This window comes from Numenius arquata, chromosome 4 (genome assembly GCF_964106895.1).
Source record: "Numenius arquata chromosome 4, bNumArq3.hap1.1, whole genome shotgun sequence".
Taxonomy (NCBI): Eukaryota; Metazoa; Chordata; class Aves; order Charadriiformes; family Scolopacidae; genus Numenius; species Numenius arquata.
In genome coordinates this window covers 18,937,109-18,952,083 of record NC_133579.1, presented here as the reverse complement: position 1 = coordinate 18,952,083, position 14,975 = coordinate 18,937,109, and the positions used below count along the sequence as shown (strand labels likewise).

At 36.6% G+C, this 14,975-nt stretch overlaps 1 protein-coding gene across 1 annotated transcript in view; it reads left to right on the top strand.

Annotated features, from left to right (window-relative positions):
• TTC39C (tetratricopeptide repeat domain 39C) overlaps nt 1-14,975 on the top strand; it is a 36,193-nt gene that overhangs the window by 15,937 nt on the left and 5,281 nt on the right. Inside the window, exons 5-10 of the mRNA XM_074146608.1 lie at nt 3,023-3,377; nt 4,701-4,869; nt 12,144-12,237; nt 13,088-13,195; nt 13,739-13,848; nt 14,539-14,662. Coding sequence (XP_074002709.1) covers nt 3,023-3,377; nt 4,701-4,869; nt 12,144-12,237; nt 13,088-13,195; nt 13,739-13,848; nt 14,539-14,662 — 960 coding nt within the window. The remainder of the gene's footprint in view (nt 1-3,022; nt 3,378-4,700; nt 4,870-12,143; nt 12,238-13,087; nt 13,196-13,738; nt 13,849-14,538; nt 14,663-14,975) is intronic.

Genomic DNA, 14,975 nt, shown 5'->3' with positions numbered 1-14,975 from the left:
TGTGCTTTGTGTGGCCTGCAAGACAAAAGAGGCTCTAAATCCAAGCCACCGGGAAAATCCTAATGTCCCGTATGCATTATGTTCATGACAGCTCAGGGAGACAACAAACTGCCAGTGAAAGTAATTTTAAATGAACTGTGTTGAAGATGGAACTGCTGAATCAGTTCTTATTCCCTGGTCACTAAAGTGCGTCCTTGCATGCCAAAGAGGTTAATCCTGTCATGTTGAATACAAACATCCCCGTCTCAGCTGCAAAGCTGTTTCTAATGCTCTCTTGCATTCCTGGATCTCTTGCATAATCTTAAAACATGCCTTCATCTATGAGTCTATGGAAAATATGGTCAAGGTCATATACAAAGTGCACACGTTCCCAGGTTCTTACCAAATCAATGAAGACCAAGAGATGACAGTCAGACCAGGTTATCCATGAGAATTGTGCTGATTGAACGAAAGGAATCGGGGAAATAACATTCAGATTATTTAAAATAACACTAAGATCTTCAGTCAAGGCCATATGTTTTCTGTGATGTGCAGACTTGGTTTCTTCCAAGCCATGGCATCAAGAATGTCTTCAGTTCTAGGTAGCAGAAATTCAGGGGGTATTTCTGTCTGTTGTGTAAGTGCTGCAGAAAAGTGTGGTTTTTTTTTTTTTTTACTGTTTTTGATGCAGTTCTGGGTTTTCATTTGTGGGGTTTTTTTTCCTCCTTTTGAAGCTTTTTTCTTATTTCAGTACGTATTCTGCAGCTGCGTAACTGGGTTGGATGCTGTAACTGAGGGTGGTGTCTGTTCTCTCTCTCGTCTGCTGCTCAGAGAACTGAAGTGGGTAGCGGAGTACTGCAGAACACACAGTATATTTGGGTTATTCTGCTGAGTAAAAAATATACCTGAAATCTTTACTTAAAATTTCAAGCAGTTAAATGCCACCTCAGTGACTGCGAGTTACTGACGTTGCTGAACTGTTGGATTCATTATTTCAGTTCTTTGAGTATATTATCTTTCTGATTATGTATAAACATCTTTTGGTTTTATCATGTTTATGTACAGAAGTAGCAACCAGATTATTGAAATGAGTACAATTTAAAAAAAAAAAAAAGCCTTCTTCAGAGGCAGACAAATATTTCTGATCAGTGGATGGGTGAAAAATTTCTTCTGTTTTCGTTCCTGGAACAGTTTGACAAGAAGCATATGATGACATACAAGCTGCTTTCTCATATGCCTAACACATTTTATATTTTTCTTTTCCACCCTCATGGATGTATTACAAATAGTTTCATCATAAAGTTAGTAACACAGCAACTTATATTAGCTTCCCACAGCAATATTGAGCTGCCTTTTCTTGATATTTGCCACTGCTGTCATGGGTCTGACTGCTTTCAGAAGTTCATGCTGGGAAATCAGCTCAGTGATGGGGCTTGATTTAATTTTTATGTTTAAAAAGTCAGAAATTCATTACTTTAATTCATTAGATAGTTTTATCTTAGTATATCAAATCTAGTAGGGTTATGCTGTGTTAGTGAACTGTTAATGACAGCATACTTATGGAAGTAAAACCTAAAACTATACTTTTATTTTCCACATCACATCCATTTCCGCATTAGAACACAGTAGTTAGCAGAAACGTTATCTATAGAAAAGTAAAATTTGACTTCTTCCTTATTTGTCTGCTCCATTGCTGTGCATAGTTGTATGAGCATTCATCTTGTGGTGAACCACATAACTTTTAAAATATTCTGTGCAGCCAAAAAGTGACCTAATTGCTTAGAATTGAAGTAATGTTAGTCTTGCAATGCAGCTGAATCATGGCAGGGGTTTGCATTTTTTATTACAACGCTTTAATATGGAACTCAAAGTAGAGGATTAATTTTTTTAATACTTAAAGTTAATTTTGACAGAATCCTTCTGTCACAACTGAGAATACGAATTTTGCAGTTTTTCTCAGTGAGATTTCTTATGACTATCAAATTAGCTTCATCCCTTCTTTGTGGTTTGGTATGAATAGTGTTTTCATTTTCTTTGACACACCCCACCTGTTATGATCTAATTCTGGCATCAGTTATAACACTGATCTCTGGAAAACTTGATAATGTCTGTTTAGAACACTGCTGCTATAACCATGCTTTTATTTTCTTTCATTTTTAGTTAAATCCTTTGTTACTGCAGTTCCTAACTCCCTGACAAAATGCTGATATCTACTTTTACAATTAATGTGTACAAATATATTCTGTGGGGTTTTTTTTTCTGTTTCATTATCCAAGGATGTGCTGTAACCAAGACGAGTACTGTGTAAATAGGCAAATCGGACATCTTCATCTTTTGGTGTCATGCATTCCTTTACCCTCCTGTGAAGAGTGTAACGAGACTGAGGATTCTCTCATTCTCGACTGAGAATGCTCAAGACCAGATTTTTAGGGAAATTTAGGTACCCAGGTTGCCTTTGAAATTGAGGAAGTTAGGCGACTGAAAAATGTTTTAGAACCATAAAATTTATGCTTTTTTTTTTCCTAGGATTTTTTTTCCTAATTATAAGGCGCTGTGTTCCTATGAAGGGCAGGGAAATGATGGTGTTGAAAATCTTATCTAACTCAAAGGAAGGGGTTTTCTTAGTATTTTTGCATTAACTCTTTTAACAACATTTGGACTTAAGAGGTGTAATCTCTTCTTTGACTTTTGACTCTCTCTGTTTTCTAGGCAGCCATTTCATCTCCACTCTATAGTGGAGCAGAATCCAGCATAAAGTTATTTAATTTCTCTATTTCTTTCTGACAGTCGTGTTGCTACGTAGCTGAAGGGAAGTCCTTTTTTATTGCATCCTGTTTTAAAGTCTCTGGTTAAAAAGCACTTAAGTTTGTAGTGCCCAGTATGAAAGACCTCTTTGAGACAACAGTAGCTATTACAAAATCATTTGTACAATAAGTTAATGCAAATAACGAGAGCATCCTAGGATTTGCGAAATAGCATTTACTACTTACTATGTTCCACTTCTGAAATATGTCATTGAAATATGTTTTTCCTTGATTTTTAGCATACATAAAAGGTGGGTGGATACTCCGAAAAGCCTGGAAAATTTACAATAAGTGCTATACGGACATTAATACACTTCAGGAAATATATCAGAAGAAAACAACTCAGGAATCCTTGACTTCTGATGCTGCAAATGATAATCATATTGCTGCAGAAGGTGTAACGGAGGATTCGCTAAACAGACTGAAAGGTGCTGTTAGCTTTGGATATGGACTTTTTCATCTTTGCATATCCATGGTGCCCCCAAACCTGCTCAAAATCATCAACCTGCTGGGTTTTCCTGGAGACCGCCTACAGGGGCTTTCTTCACTGATGTATGCAAGTGAAAGTAAGGACATGAAGGCCCCTTTAGCTACGTGAGTAGCTATATTGAAATGCTTTGGTAGATAACTTAGTACTAAAAGTAAGTAACTGGAAAAAAAAGTCAAAACCAAAAAGTCATGTTGCTTTAAAGGAAACAACAGCAGGTAAAATAAACTTGTAGATTGTTGTTTAACATGCCATGATTTAGTAAATTCATCACTAACTAGTGTATGAGATCTCTCTGCTGTTAGTTATTTACATGTATTTGGGGTTTGTGTCAGTATTTTGCTGTATTCTTCAGTACCTGCTATTCTAATGTCTAGTAATTTATATGCCAGCAGAGTAAGTAAAAGCACTCCCTGAAGGCTGAGTAAATTTACCTGAGTTACATTCTCCACTATGGAGAGCATACTATTTTGTATGAATCATTGATCTCACTTAGCTATTTATCTTACTATTAGCCAAAGATCTTTTCCCATCTATTTTTAATTTTAGCATCTGAGTAAAATGGGATGTTCCCTTGCAATTTTTTCAGAGGAGTATTTTTTTGTGTACTCTTTTTCCCAAGCCTTCGTATTGCATACAGGTCTATTTATCAGCTGAAGGGTTAGCCAGACCTAATTTAAACTGCCTTCATAAAGGGGTTTATTATTCCACTATCTCCAAGTTAATGTTTCTATTACTGGACCTACTGCAGGTACCGTCAGATATCACTTTTGAAAGACTGACAGCAGAGCTAAAGCTAAAGCCTCTTCTGCTTGAGGAGAAGAATTGTATTTCTGATTGGTTGAGAGAACTTAAGATTAAATGTTTCTGTTTTTTGTTCTTTCTCCTTTCGTGGGAAGGAAAGTGGTATTTTGGGGGGTGTTTCCTCCTTCAGATGGTCTTGGAAATCTTTGTGCTCTGCCCTTGTTTCCAGCAGTGATGTAGGTCATGTAAATGTCTGACCTTCTGAACACCAGATGTATTTCTTTGTGACATTGATTTCAAGTGTGATTTCAAATTTTGTTGCTGGTTTTGTTTATTGGTTTGGGTTTTTTTCCCCCTCTGAAGAACATTTTGTTTTCAAAGTTTTCCTGTGGGTTTTTCTTTTTAAAATCTACAAAGTTCTAAAGGCTCAACCGCTTTGATGCTGTGAACTTGATTGTTACTTTGCCTCTGGGTAATGTGTACTGAATTGTATGCTCAGGTGCAGTTTAGGAGTACATTGGTGGACGGCAGTAGTATTGTGTTTGTTTTAAAGCCAGGCTGTTTAAGGAAAGATTCATATCTTTCTCTGTCTTTCTGAATTGTTTAAAAAATTTGCCTGTGTAAAATGTTATCCTTAAATTTCTGTTTATGAGCTGTAATCCTTTTTACTCTTCTATTTCTTTCAGATTAGCTTTGTTGTGGTACCACACAGTTGTTCGTCCCTTTTTTGCCCTTGATGGCAGTGATAATAAGGCAGGGTTGAAAGAGGCAAAAGAAATTCTTGCAAAAAAAGAATCTGCTTATCCAAATTCCTCTCTGTTCATGTTCTTCAAGGGAAGGATACAGCGATTAGAGGTACTACATATTTTCTTCCTTTTGACTGATTTCCCCCTCTCCTGCCCCCCCACCTTCCTTATTTTATGTTTTTCTGATGTGAATGAACTGTGCAAGCTTCAGAAAATTGTGCCTAAAGATATGGACATATGGAAATATAAATAAGAAGAAAGGATTAATTCCTTCCTAGTTTCAAGTTCACATGCCAAACCTGCTCTTCCACTACTTTGATCTGAATCACTGGCACTTTAAAATTCTTTTTCAGCTACTTGGTACATTTGGAGCTCTATGCTAAAAGGAAGTGCTTTTGGTCACTCATGAGTTTCTTGTGGTATAAATAGCTACTTCAGTTCTGCTTGTCAAGCTAAAATCTGAGTATTATCTGCTGAGTACATAGCATTTATCTTCCCCTTTTCATTTTATGCATTGTTCATATACAGCTAATTCTCTGCACTAGATTTCCCTCAAATAACTGCTTTTGCTTTTAAGATGTCAAACCAGGATGTTTTCTGTTGCCAAGGGTGAGCTCTGACCCAAGCAGAAATGTATTCACCAAAAATGTGTTTGTGAATGCTGCTGCAGAGTGTTAATTCAAACACTGCAGTGGCCTCATGGTTTTTGGCTGCGTTACTCTTTAAGTATCTGTGATAATACAAGATGGCGATGAGCGCTTCAAACTGCTCAGCTCCCGGCTGCTGCCCTTATCAGAATATTTCCGGAGCAATTACATTAACAAGAAAACCCAATGCAAAAGCAGAAACCCAGAACATTCAAACCCTTCATCTCAACATCACAATTACATGAGCTAATCCAGATCTTAACACTGATGGTCATTCTTCGCTGGGGTTTGCAGTTAACTCTCTCAAATGCAGCGTAGTATTTTGAGGGAGGTAGCAACAGGAGCAGAACAGCGGGGCATGCTTTTGTGGCCTATCACATTTTGCAGGCATATTCTTGCATGGGGTTTGGATGTTGGTTTTCTTCTTTTGCTGTCTTTCTGAAAACAAGTGCATTTGGGGAATTGCACTGTGACAGGCAAGATGGGGAAGTCTTTGGGAAGTATTGCTGTTTTCTGAGTGGGAGAGATTTTACTGGTCATTGTTCAGCTATATGCGTCTTCCATGCTTGTGGTAAAAAAAACAAGTTTGTTAGGAAAAAACTACAAAATGAATACGAGTACAGTAAAAAATGTAAATATGTTGATTGCCAGAGTATGACTTTGTATTTGGAACTTTTTTTCATGTTTAATGTCTCGAGAAATAAAATTCAACTATTATATGAGTGTTCTGACTTACAGGGCAAGCTAGAACAAAATTGTAAACATAGCTGTCAATAAACTGAATATACGTTTCTACGTGTAAATACAGAGGATAGGTTTGGGGTGAGTGTCAGTTTTGTATAGTCAGTCCCTTTCTGGCATACTGTTACGTTTCAAAGCATATGTTTCTTTACCTGTTATCGTAGAGTATTTGTGCATTAAAAGATGCTGTATATAGACACCGAAGTTTAGCTCCAAATGAAATAGTTTGTGCCAGACTGTGGCCACGTTAATGAAATTATTTAGCTGAGGCTGGCAGAATGCTATGCGTTAGGCTATGTAGCCATACCCTTAGTCAGCAGACAGCTTATTGGATGCCAACATGAATTAAATGTCCATATTCATGTATTTGTTTGCATGAGAGCTTTTCCATTCAGGAGCCTGTTTTTTGTTTATTTGGAGGTTTTGGTTTTTTGTTTGTTTTGCTGGTTGGGGTTTTTTTTGTTTTGGTGTAGGGTTTTGGTGTGTGACTGGTGGCAGTGGCACGGGGAGCTGCACTGGGTTTCTGCACAGTACACTGGTAGTTACACATGTCCCAGATCTGGGCTTTGGCCTTATTGTACATTCTGAACCAGACATGCGCATATACACTTAGATTACAAACTAATATGCTAAGTAGTAATTTCCACCTCATCTCCGAGGGGCCTGAATAGAGCTCCTGCAAAACTGTGAAGGGCTTATATGGCGTTCCTTGAAATTGTTAATACACAGGTAGGCTTAATTTTTTTCTGCCAGGCATTGGAATATTATTTTGAGATGCCATAGTGAAATTGGTAAGTCTCTGCTTTAACCTGTAAGCACTTAAATTAGACCTTCATCTGAAGCTTGAATATTTTACTGTCTTTCAACATCTGTAATCTTTTAACTGTTCTGTGATAAAATCTAGTTGCACACAGATGAAAGGCAGCTTATATGTTGTTATACAGAAGAGCTTGTGTGTTCTGCAAATAAGAATCAGTAATGGTTATTGTAGGCTTTGTATTAGAGCCTACTAACACTCAGTCCATCAGGCTTTTTTCATAGCCTTTGATTCTACAGATACATATTTTGTGTAACTTTTCAGTTGATGGTATATTTGGCTGCTGTTAGCAACTAAGTGTGTGTGTATGTATGCTAACACATACACACGCATGGCTATATATGTGTACATGTGTTTTTTCTTTTCTATGGAAAAGAGAAATGGTAAGGAGCACAGTTCAGCCATGGGCACCTGGAAAGGAAACTGATCTAAAGGCAGAAGCAGTAGTGCAAGACTGGACAGTGAGACACAAATCTGACAAAGGAGAAAACTGCCAAGGAAGGCAATTGAGGAGGAAAGAAGATTTCACAGTGGCAGGGCTGAAGAGCATGTGACCGTATAATGCTTTGCGCTCCAAAAAGCGTGTATGAATCCTAGTCGATAATAAAAGCCTTAACAGACTTCAGTTTTCTACAAAGTAGCCTTAAAGGTACTATAAACGTAGACCTTTAACGTTAACCTAAATGTAGACCTTAAACGTTATCTTTCAACTTTTCTCCCAGAATCATGTTTTTGAGAAATGAAGTCTGAAAGCGTTTGGAAGCTACTGAAATTAGTGAGTTGAGGGAAAGGAGAGGAGGATGATCAGGAAGGCTGGAATGAAAGTGCACCAGAAAGTTAAAGGTTGTGCTGGTAGGCTGCCTCTTTTTCAAAGAGCACGTTAAGAGACTGTCTATTAAAAGTAGCGTTTTTCCTGACTTTTACATAATTCACTTAAACTTTTTTGATGGGCATGACTATTGCTGCGGTTGATATGTAATTGTATGGCATGTATTCCAGCCTCACAAGTATTTCTTTGTGAATGTCTGACTATTTCTATCTCTGAAATACATGAAACATCATTATCAGCTTTAGTGGAAAGTAAGCTTAAGCTACTAAAACTAAGTGAGAATAATGTTTTATACTTGTGCCTGAAGGGTACTTAAAATTTTGAGTATGTTAGCTGCTGAGCCCACTAGTCTGAAATCCAGAATTTCCAGCTGTACCCATGGGCCTTTCTTAATAAAAATATTGCCATCCATTTACTAAATGTGTTTTGTCTAACATTATAATTATGTTAATAAATACCAATTTACTTTTAAAACTGTGCCTTAGACTATTCAAGCGTGGTATTGTGGCCCGTAGCGAAAGATGTGCATGGTGGTAGCCTGGGAGAGGGCAGAGTAAAATGAGGTGTTCTGAATCTTACGTATTTCTGCTTTTTAGCTTGCGATTTTTCTTCCCCCCCCCCCCCCCCCCCCCCAATCAGCAACACTTTTTAAAAATCTCTATCTACTTTTTAAAATAGTACAAATCACCCCACTCAGAAATAGTTAAATAGATTGATAGCTTCATGCGGAGATCAGTAAGGGAATAAAAGCAAATATTAGGTGTTTGACAAAATTGTGAGCTGGGCAAGATTGCTTCTCTTTGATTAGGAACAGACTCCTGGTGTGTATATATAAACAACAAGAACTTTCTGGGGCTGGGACAAACACTCAGGTTCTGAGGCTCTATCTGCAGAGTTCAGTTGGTGTGGGTGCACGGTAAGAGTCTGAACGAAAAAGTACCAAATACTCCAGCTGACAGGCAAAGCACCAGTGACAGTCAGGTGTGCTAAAGTGTGTTTGATGTGCAGGGTAGTGAGAATGTGCAGTAGTATTGTGGGCTTAAATACACTGCAGACAAGTACTCTTTTTTTAGTTACGTTTTGTAGACATCTTGGTATCAGTGGTATCATTCTTATTTAGAGGTGGGAGGGTGTGGCATAATAATAAGCATTGAAAAGTCTTAAATGAATTGTCTGGAATAAAGTCACAAAGTAAAGAAATTTTCAGACCTTGTGTAATGTCAAAGTTTATTTTCAGGAATTGTGCTGGCCTCTACTTACATGTTCTGGGCTGTAAAATACAGAATCGTAGTTTTACTCTATTTTGATTTTGTGGCATGTCTAGGAAAAGTGGGGGGATGTTAAGGAGTAGAAAATACAGGCTTTGGAATTTCCATATAGTGTTCTGCAGTGTAAGTTGTCTCCTTTTAGATATTGTTTGCTGGTTTCCCCTTAATTATGAGCATGACTTCTTAAAAGCTTTACAAATTCATAGTGCTGATCAAGAATAGAGAGGTCCTGAGATTTCAGAACAACTCTGGGGGAAATGTATGTCTGCTTAGGAAGCTGCTTTGGCTCCGTAAGGTCTGTAGGTGCATATTGGTGCGTTGGAGTGTTTTTGGTTTTAATCTGAAGTGAAGAAATGTAAGATTATGGTTCTCATATTAGCTTTAATAATCCTCTTTGTGGTTATGTAGTTCTCTATATTACATATTTTATGGATTGATTTTTTTTCGTCTTTGTATTGCATCCAAGAGAGGCATGAGTGATGCCTGTTGAAGGAATTACAAGTGCATATATATATATTTTTTTTTTTTTTTTTTTTTTTAAATCTCAAGAACAATCAATTTCAAGTGTCAGCCATGATGTTACACTTGCAGAGTCTTGGGCCTTTGTAATTCTTTCTGTTTATTCTCTCAAACAGTAAATGGCTAGTAGTTAATTTGTTTTAAGAATTAACACTAGGAGTAGAAATTCATAGTCCAGCATGTTGTTGCAATCCCTGGAGATGACCGAAACTTTAATAATTAAAGAATGTCTCTGAAACATACTTACTGAGCTTGATGCTTAAGGAAAACTTAGGCAGATGTCAAAACACTTGAGAGATTTAGACAGAGAAATGGATTATAGAAGATTGACTATTCAACTAACTGGAATTGTATAATTCTGGGTGGTCAGTATTTCATGTGCTGCCCCAGGCTGGTGTATGGCATCGCAGAGAGTGATGTAATTGCTGTTAGTCATTGTATGAAATAACATGCCCTACAAATAAGTGAATTATATTTTCAAATGTTTAGGGTTTTTAGGTTTTTAGAAGGCAGAGTATCTTCACAGAGGACTAAATATTTGGTTGTAGGGTTGGGTTTTTTTGCATTTTCCTCGGAAGCATTCAAAACATAGATTTACTGAACTTCTGAGCACAAAAATAAAGTTTTAAGCCTATTTTATTTATTTTTTCTGTAAGACTGGGCTCGTAACACTTATTTTCCAGGAAGTTGTGTTGGGGTGATGCAGCATGAGTGGAGTAATGTGTAGTGGAGAGAATGTTCTGCTACATAAGTAAAGAAGGTGTACATTGCTCAGGCTCCCTGGAAACTTTGAGGGCAAATATAACCCACCTGGCTTTCTGTGTAGTGCATTCTTCTGTCATGCCAACAAGCATCTTAGTCTAATCGCTGTTTTATTTTCTAGGTGTACAGTGTTTACGTTGGTACCACTGTGGATCCCTTTGCTGGCAGTTACTTGATGCAATATATATGACTTACAATAGAATTGTTCTTTAGCTACTCATGAATTTTCCCTCATGAGACAAAAAAGAAAATGTAATAAAATCACTTTCAGCTCTGTGTATGTGTGTGGTCTTAAGATACAACGCTGTGGATTTTTGCAGGATTTTTTGAATTCTGTTACGCTTGCGTAGATGGTTTTTCCTTTTTCAAGGGTTTCTTTCACTTACGTGCTTAGCCAGTAGAGAGTGGCTTAAATATTCTTCTGCTGTATAAAATATCATAATTGTCTGTGAGAATAAATATAGGAACGCTAGTAAAGTGGGTATAGGCCATATTTTGATATATAATGTGTCTGCATATAAAACTAATTAAACATTGCTTTGCATCTCCCCCCCTTTATGATTGTTATGGAGAAGTCCCATCCTAGACTGGGAAAACTAGAAATTAAGGTAGTCAATAGAACTATCATTCTTAAAAAACTGTCAGCCTCTTTTTGCTAAGCTGTTGGTAACTAATGATTTTATCAAACTGGTTTTTTGTCTCCTATGCCTTTTTATCTTACACATCGTACAGCATTCGTGAATTCTCTATTAACTGTTGCTTAAAAGTGGTTATGAGGCATGTGGAAAAAGGTGAAATAGTTAAAAATAAATAAAATTGAACATTAAAGGTATCCTTATTGTGCAGAAAGCTAAACTTTATTGGCAGTTGCTAAAAATACCTGACTTTTAAAGGTGGAATGACTAATAAGAGTAGAAATGAGATTACTCAAATCTTAATGCACAAAACCAATGGATTTTGGGCTTAATAGCAAAGAGAAGGAATACAGCCACTGACTGTTTAGGTTGGGAGATGGTCTGAGCTGGCTGTATGTTATTGGTGATTGCTATTACGTTATTGAACTCCTCTACTATTCCCCCTTCCCCGCATTTTTTAACTCTGTAGTGTTCTACATTTCTCTTGTATGACTTTCAGAGTGCACGTTCCTTACCGTATATTTTAATTTTTACTGTTACACGTGGTGGAATTGATTGTTTGTACCTTGCAAGGAAACACTTTGCATTCTTGTCTAAAGTTTCACTTAAATCTAAATCTGAGTTGCTTTGTATTAGTGATTCTTACTTCCCTTATCTCTTATAATTTGGCTTTTGTATTATGTTTCGTATCATGAGTATGAAATATATGGAAAAATCTGTTCACTATGGGACCTCTTTAAGATGTTTGTTTATCTTTGTAAATAAAGGCTTTGTCATAATTTACCCATACTTTCATTCAGAAGTGATCAGGTTGAGAGCGCTGGGAGGAGGGAAACTGGCCAAAGGAATTGCAATGTGGACCTGGTATATTGAATTACTATTAGCCCTTCTTCAAACTGTTAGCTCTGTAGTGGGTTTTAGCTCATTAAAAATAATCTAGAGTCCGAAATGAATTTTGAGGTTTTCCTCTCCATGGGATATTGTGCCTCTTTCATCTAATCACACCAGAGCTGCAATTTGTAAGACACTTAATTTCTTTTTTAACCCTATAGTTATTTTTAAATACTTATTAGCAGAAATGTGAATGTTTTCTTTGTCAAAATCGAATTATCCATATTTTAGATTTCAGACATCTGAATTTTTTTTCTTTGTTGACTTTTGTTAGTGTCAAATCAATAGTGCCTTGACCTCATTTCATACTGCTTTGGAACTTGCAACAGACCAAAGGGAGATTCAACATGTCTGCTTATATGAAATAGGTAAGTTGGATATGTTTATATTATAAATAGCTCACTTTCAAGTTTAGACTAGTAACTTCAATAAACAAACTGGATTATTTTTATTAGGATTTAAAAAAGGGTTTTAGAATACTGGCCTTTGTCTTGGATGGATTATAGTAATAAACCTGTCGTCTTGTTTGGGCAAGTAGAATTCAACAACTTCTCATAATTTTAAAGTTTTCTGCAAATACAAGGTGATACAAAATCAGAGCGTAGACTATAGAATCAAGGGACAAACTGTTCACCTACAGAATATTATTTAAAAAGAGAAATTAATTCATTTGATTTGTCTGTGGAATCACCATTTTTGTGCCAAAAACTAATCGTTTAGTGAAGCTTCACAGTTTGCAGGACCTGTATTTCATGTCCATTTCCTTCTGTCAGCAGCAATATATGCTATATGTTCTTAATTTGCATACGAGTCTTTAGAGTGGAGAAGGTATGTTGCTTCAAGCTTTAAATGTGTCTTGTTAAGGGATCTTGTCACAGTGGGGAAGAATAAGGGACCAAGTAGTAGCTCTAAATTTCAGCATCCTACAAAATATAGTATTTAAATTAAAAAAAATTTAAAAAGAGCTTTTGGTGTCGTCTTGTTGCTCTGAAGTGGATGCATTGTTTTGTATGGAACCTTATAATTCAATGTTTCCCACGAAATTTAAATCAGGCTCTAAATGCATGTCATTGATTTGTTTTGTTTTAAACTTTTCCAGTTATTGGTATAATTGTTAAACTAGTTCCAGCTGTCGTAACAGACTGGGTGTTTTGGTCATCTTGACACCAAATTTGAATAACTGTGCTTTCTCTGGAGTTAAATTAGTCTTGTTTTTAGGTTGGTGCAGCATGATAGAGATGAATTTCAAAGATGCGTTTGAGTCCTTTGAAAGGCTTAAGAATGAATCCAGGTGGTCGCAGTGCTACTATGCTTACTTAACAGCAGGTGAGTATATTCGCTGTGTTGGATAGGTGATAAATCAGTGATGTTGATAAGGTTTTGGTGCTGTTTTGTTGTGGGAGACTTACTAGTGCACATAGTGCCTTCCACGCTGCCTGCTGCTGATGCAGTTTTATGCCAGGCTTGACTTGCATAATTTCATTTGTTTATATAACATACGCTTGGATGCACACACATGGATATGCCTGACTACTTTCTCCACATCCTCAACCCCCATTCTCTCTCCTTCTAGATTTAGATACAGTTATGATTGTTGGTGTAGTGACAGGTCATATAACAGTGTATTGCAAAGACTTTTATAAATAAATCCTTAAAGGCATGAAAAACAAGTAGTGACTTGTTAATGATCACAGAGGGTACCTGAAAGAGTTGAGATTTGCATGTTTGTCAAATCTCCAGTCTAGATCCTTTCTGGAAGCGAGTGTGGTCGTTGTTTTTGTTTCCTGTGACTCTATGATATCTAATCTTAATTTTTCTAGTTTCTTATACCGGTAGTGTTAACACATTTTTGTTTCTGTGTTCTTACAGTGTGTCAAGGAGCCACTGGTGATGTCAATGGTGCTCAGAATGTGTTTAAGGAAGTTCAGAAGCTTTTCAAAAGAAAAAACAACCAGATTGAACAGTTTTCTGTGAAAAAGGTTTGGTTTAGCATAGGCTGACTTGGTTCAGTACAGTAATTACACTTGGTAATTCTGTTGTATTCTTTACTAGCATTTATTTTGAAGGATGTATCTGTTTTCTCCTGTGTTTCTTCTGTAGAATTAGTGGGAAGGATTCGGGTGGAAAAACAATGGTGTCATGTGTTTTAAGGACCTAGCAAAAGAAATGTGAATTAGCTATTCTTTACTACTTTAAAACTAAAGTAATTGTTAAAGATAAAAATACATGATACTGTAGTTGCTTTGGTAATTTTCCTTCTAGCTTTGCCTTTCTTACTCCTTTTTATCTTGTCTTGTCAAAGTCTTAGTTGTTTTTGAAAGCGGGGAGTTGTCTAGGAAATGTCTCCCAGCTGATGATCTTGCAGATGTTACTGTTTCAACATCCAGTCAGTGTGTACTTGGGATCGTGAAATACAATAAAACAAATCTAGGCTGCATACAAGGAAGCTTTAATCTTGATCAGTACGTAAGCCCGTAAATTAATTGAAAGATCTTGCTTTTTAGTCTTAAAGCCTTTAAGCTAAGTTACCACCAACTTTACTTTCATAAAATTATTGGATTCTTTCATGAAACAGAATTACCGTTTGTGATACATTGTTTGTGAATATTGTGTTCTGTGTAAAAGGACAAATGACAGATCTCTCTTCCCTCTTTCTCCCCGCTTTGCAGGCAGATAGATTTAGAAAACAAATGCCGACCAAAGAGCTCTGTGTCCTGGCATCTATTGAAGTATTGTACTTATGGAAAGCCCTTCCAAACTGTTCCCTCTCAAACTTACAGCATATGAGCCAAGGTATAATATGGTTCCTTGATTTATTTATTTACTTTTTTAAATGAGGTGTATAGTTTTCTTCTGTTGTGTGGAGTAGCTTATTGCATCATGAAAATTTAAACCTGTATGCATGTGTGATAACGAAACAGTTTGAGTAACAATAGAATAATGACCCATTAAGATTCAGCTTAATGCTTCTTTTTTTACAATTTGTATAGGGTTTTGGGAGAAGTTTAACTGCCTTGCTGTGTGTAGTTCCCTTTTTAATCAGTTATGTTTGCCCATTGTTTAAAATGATACAAAAGTGTGATAGCTATTGTTCAAAGTCACTGAG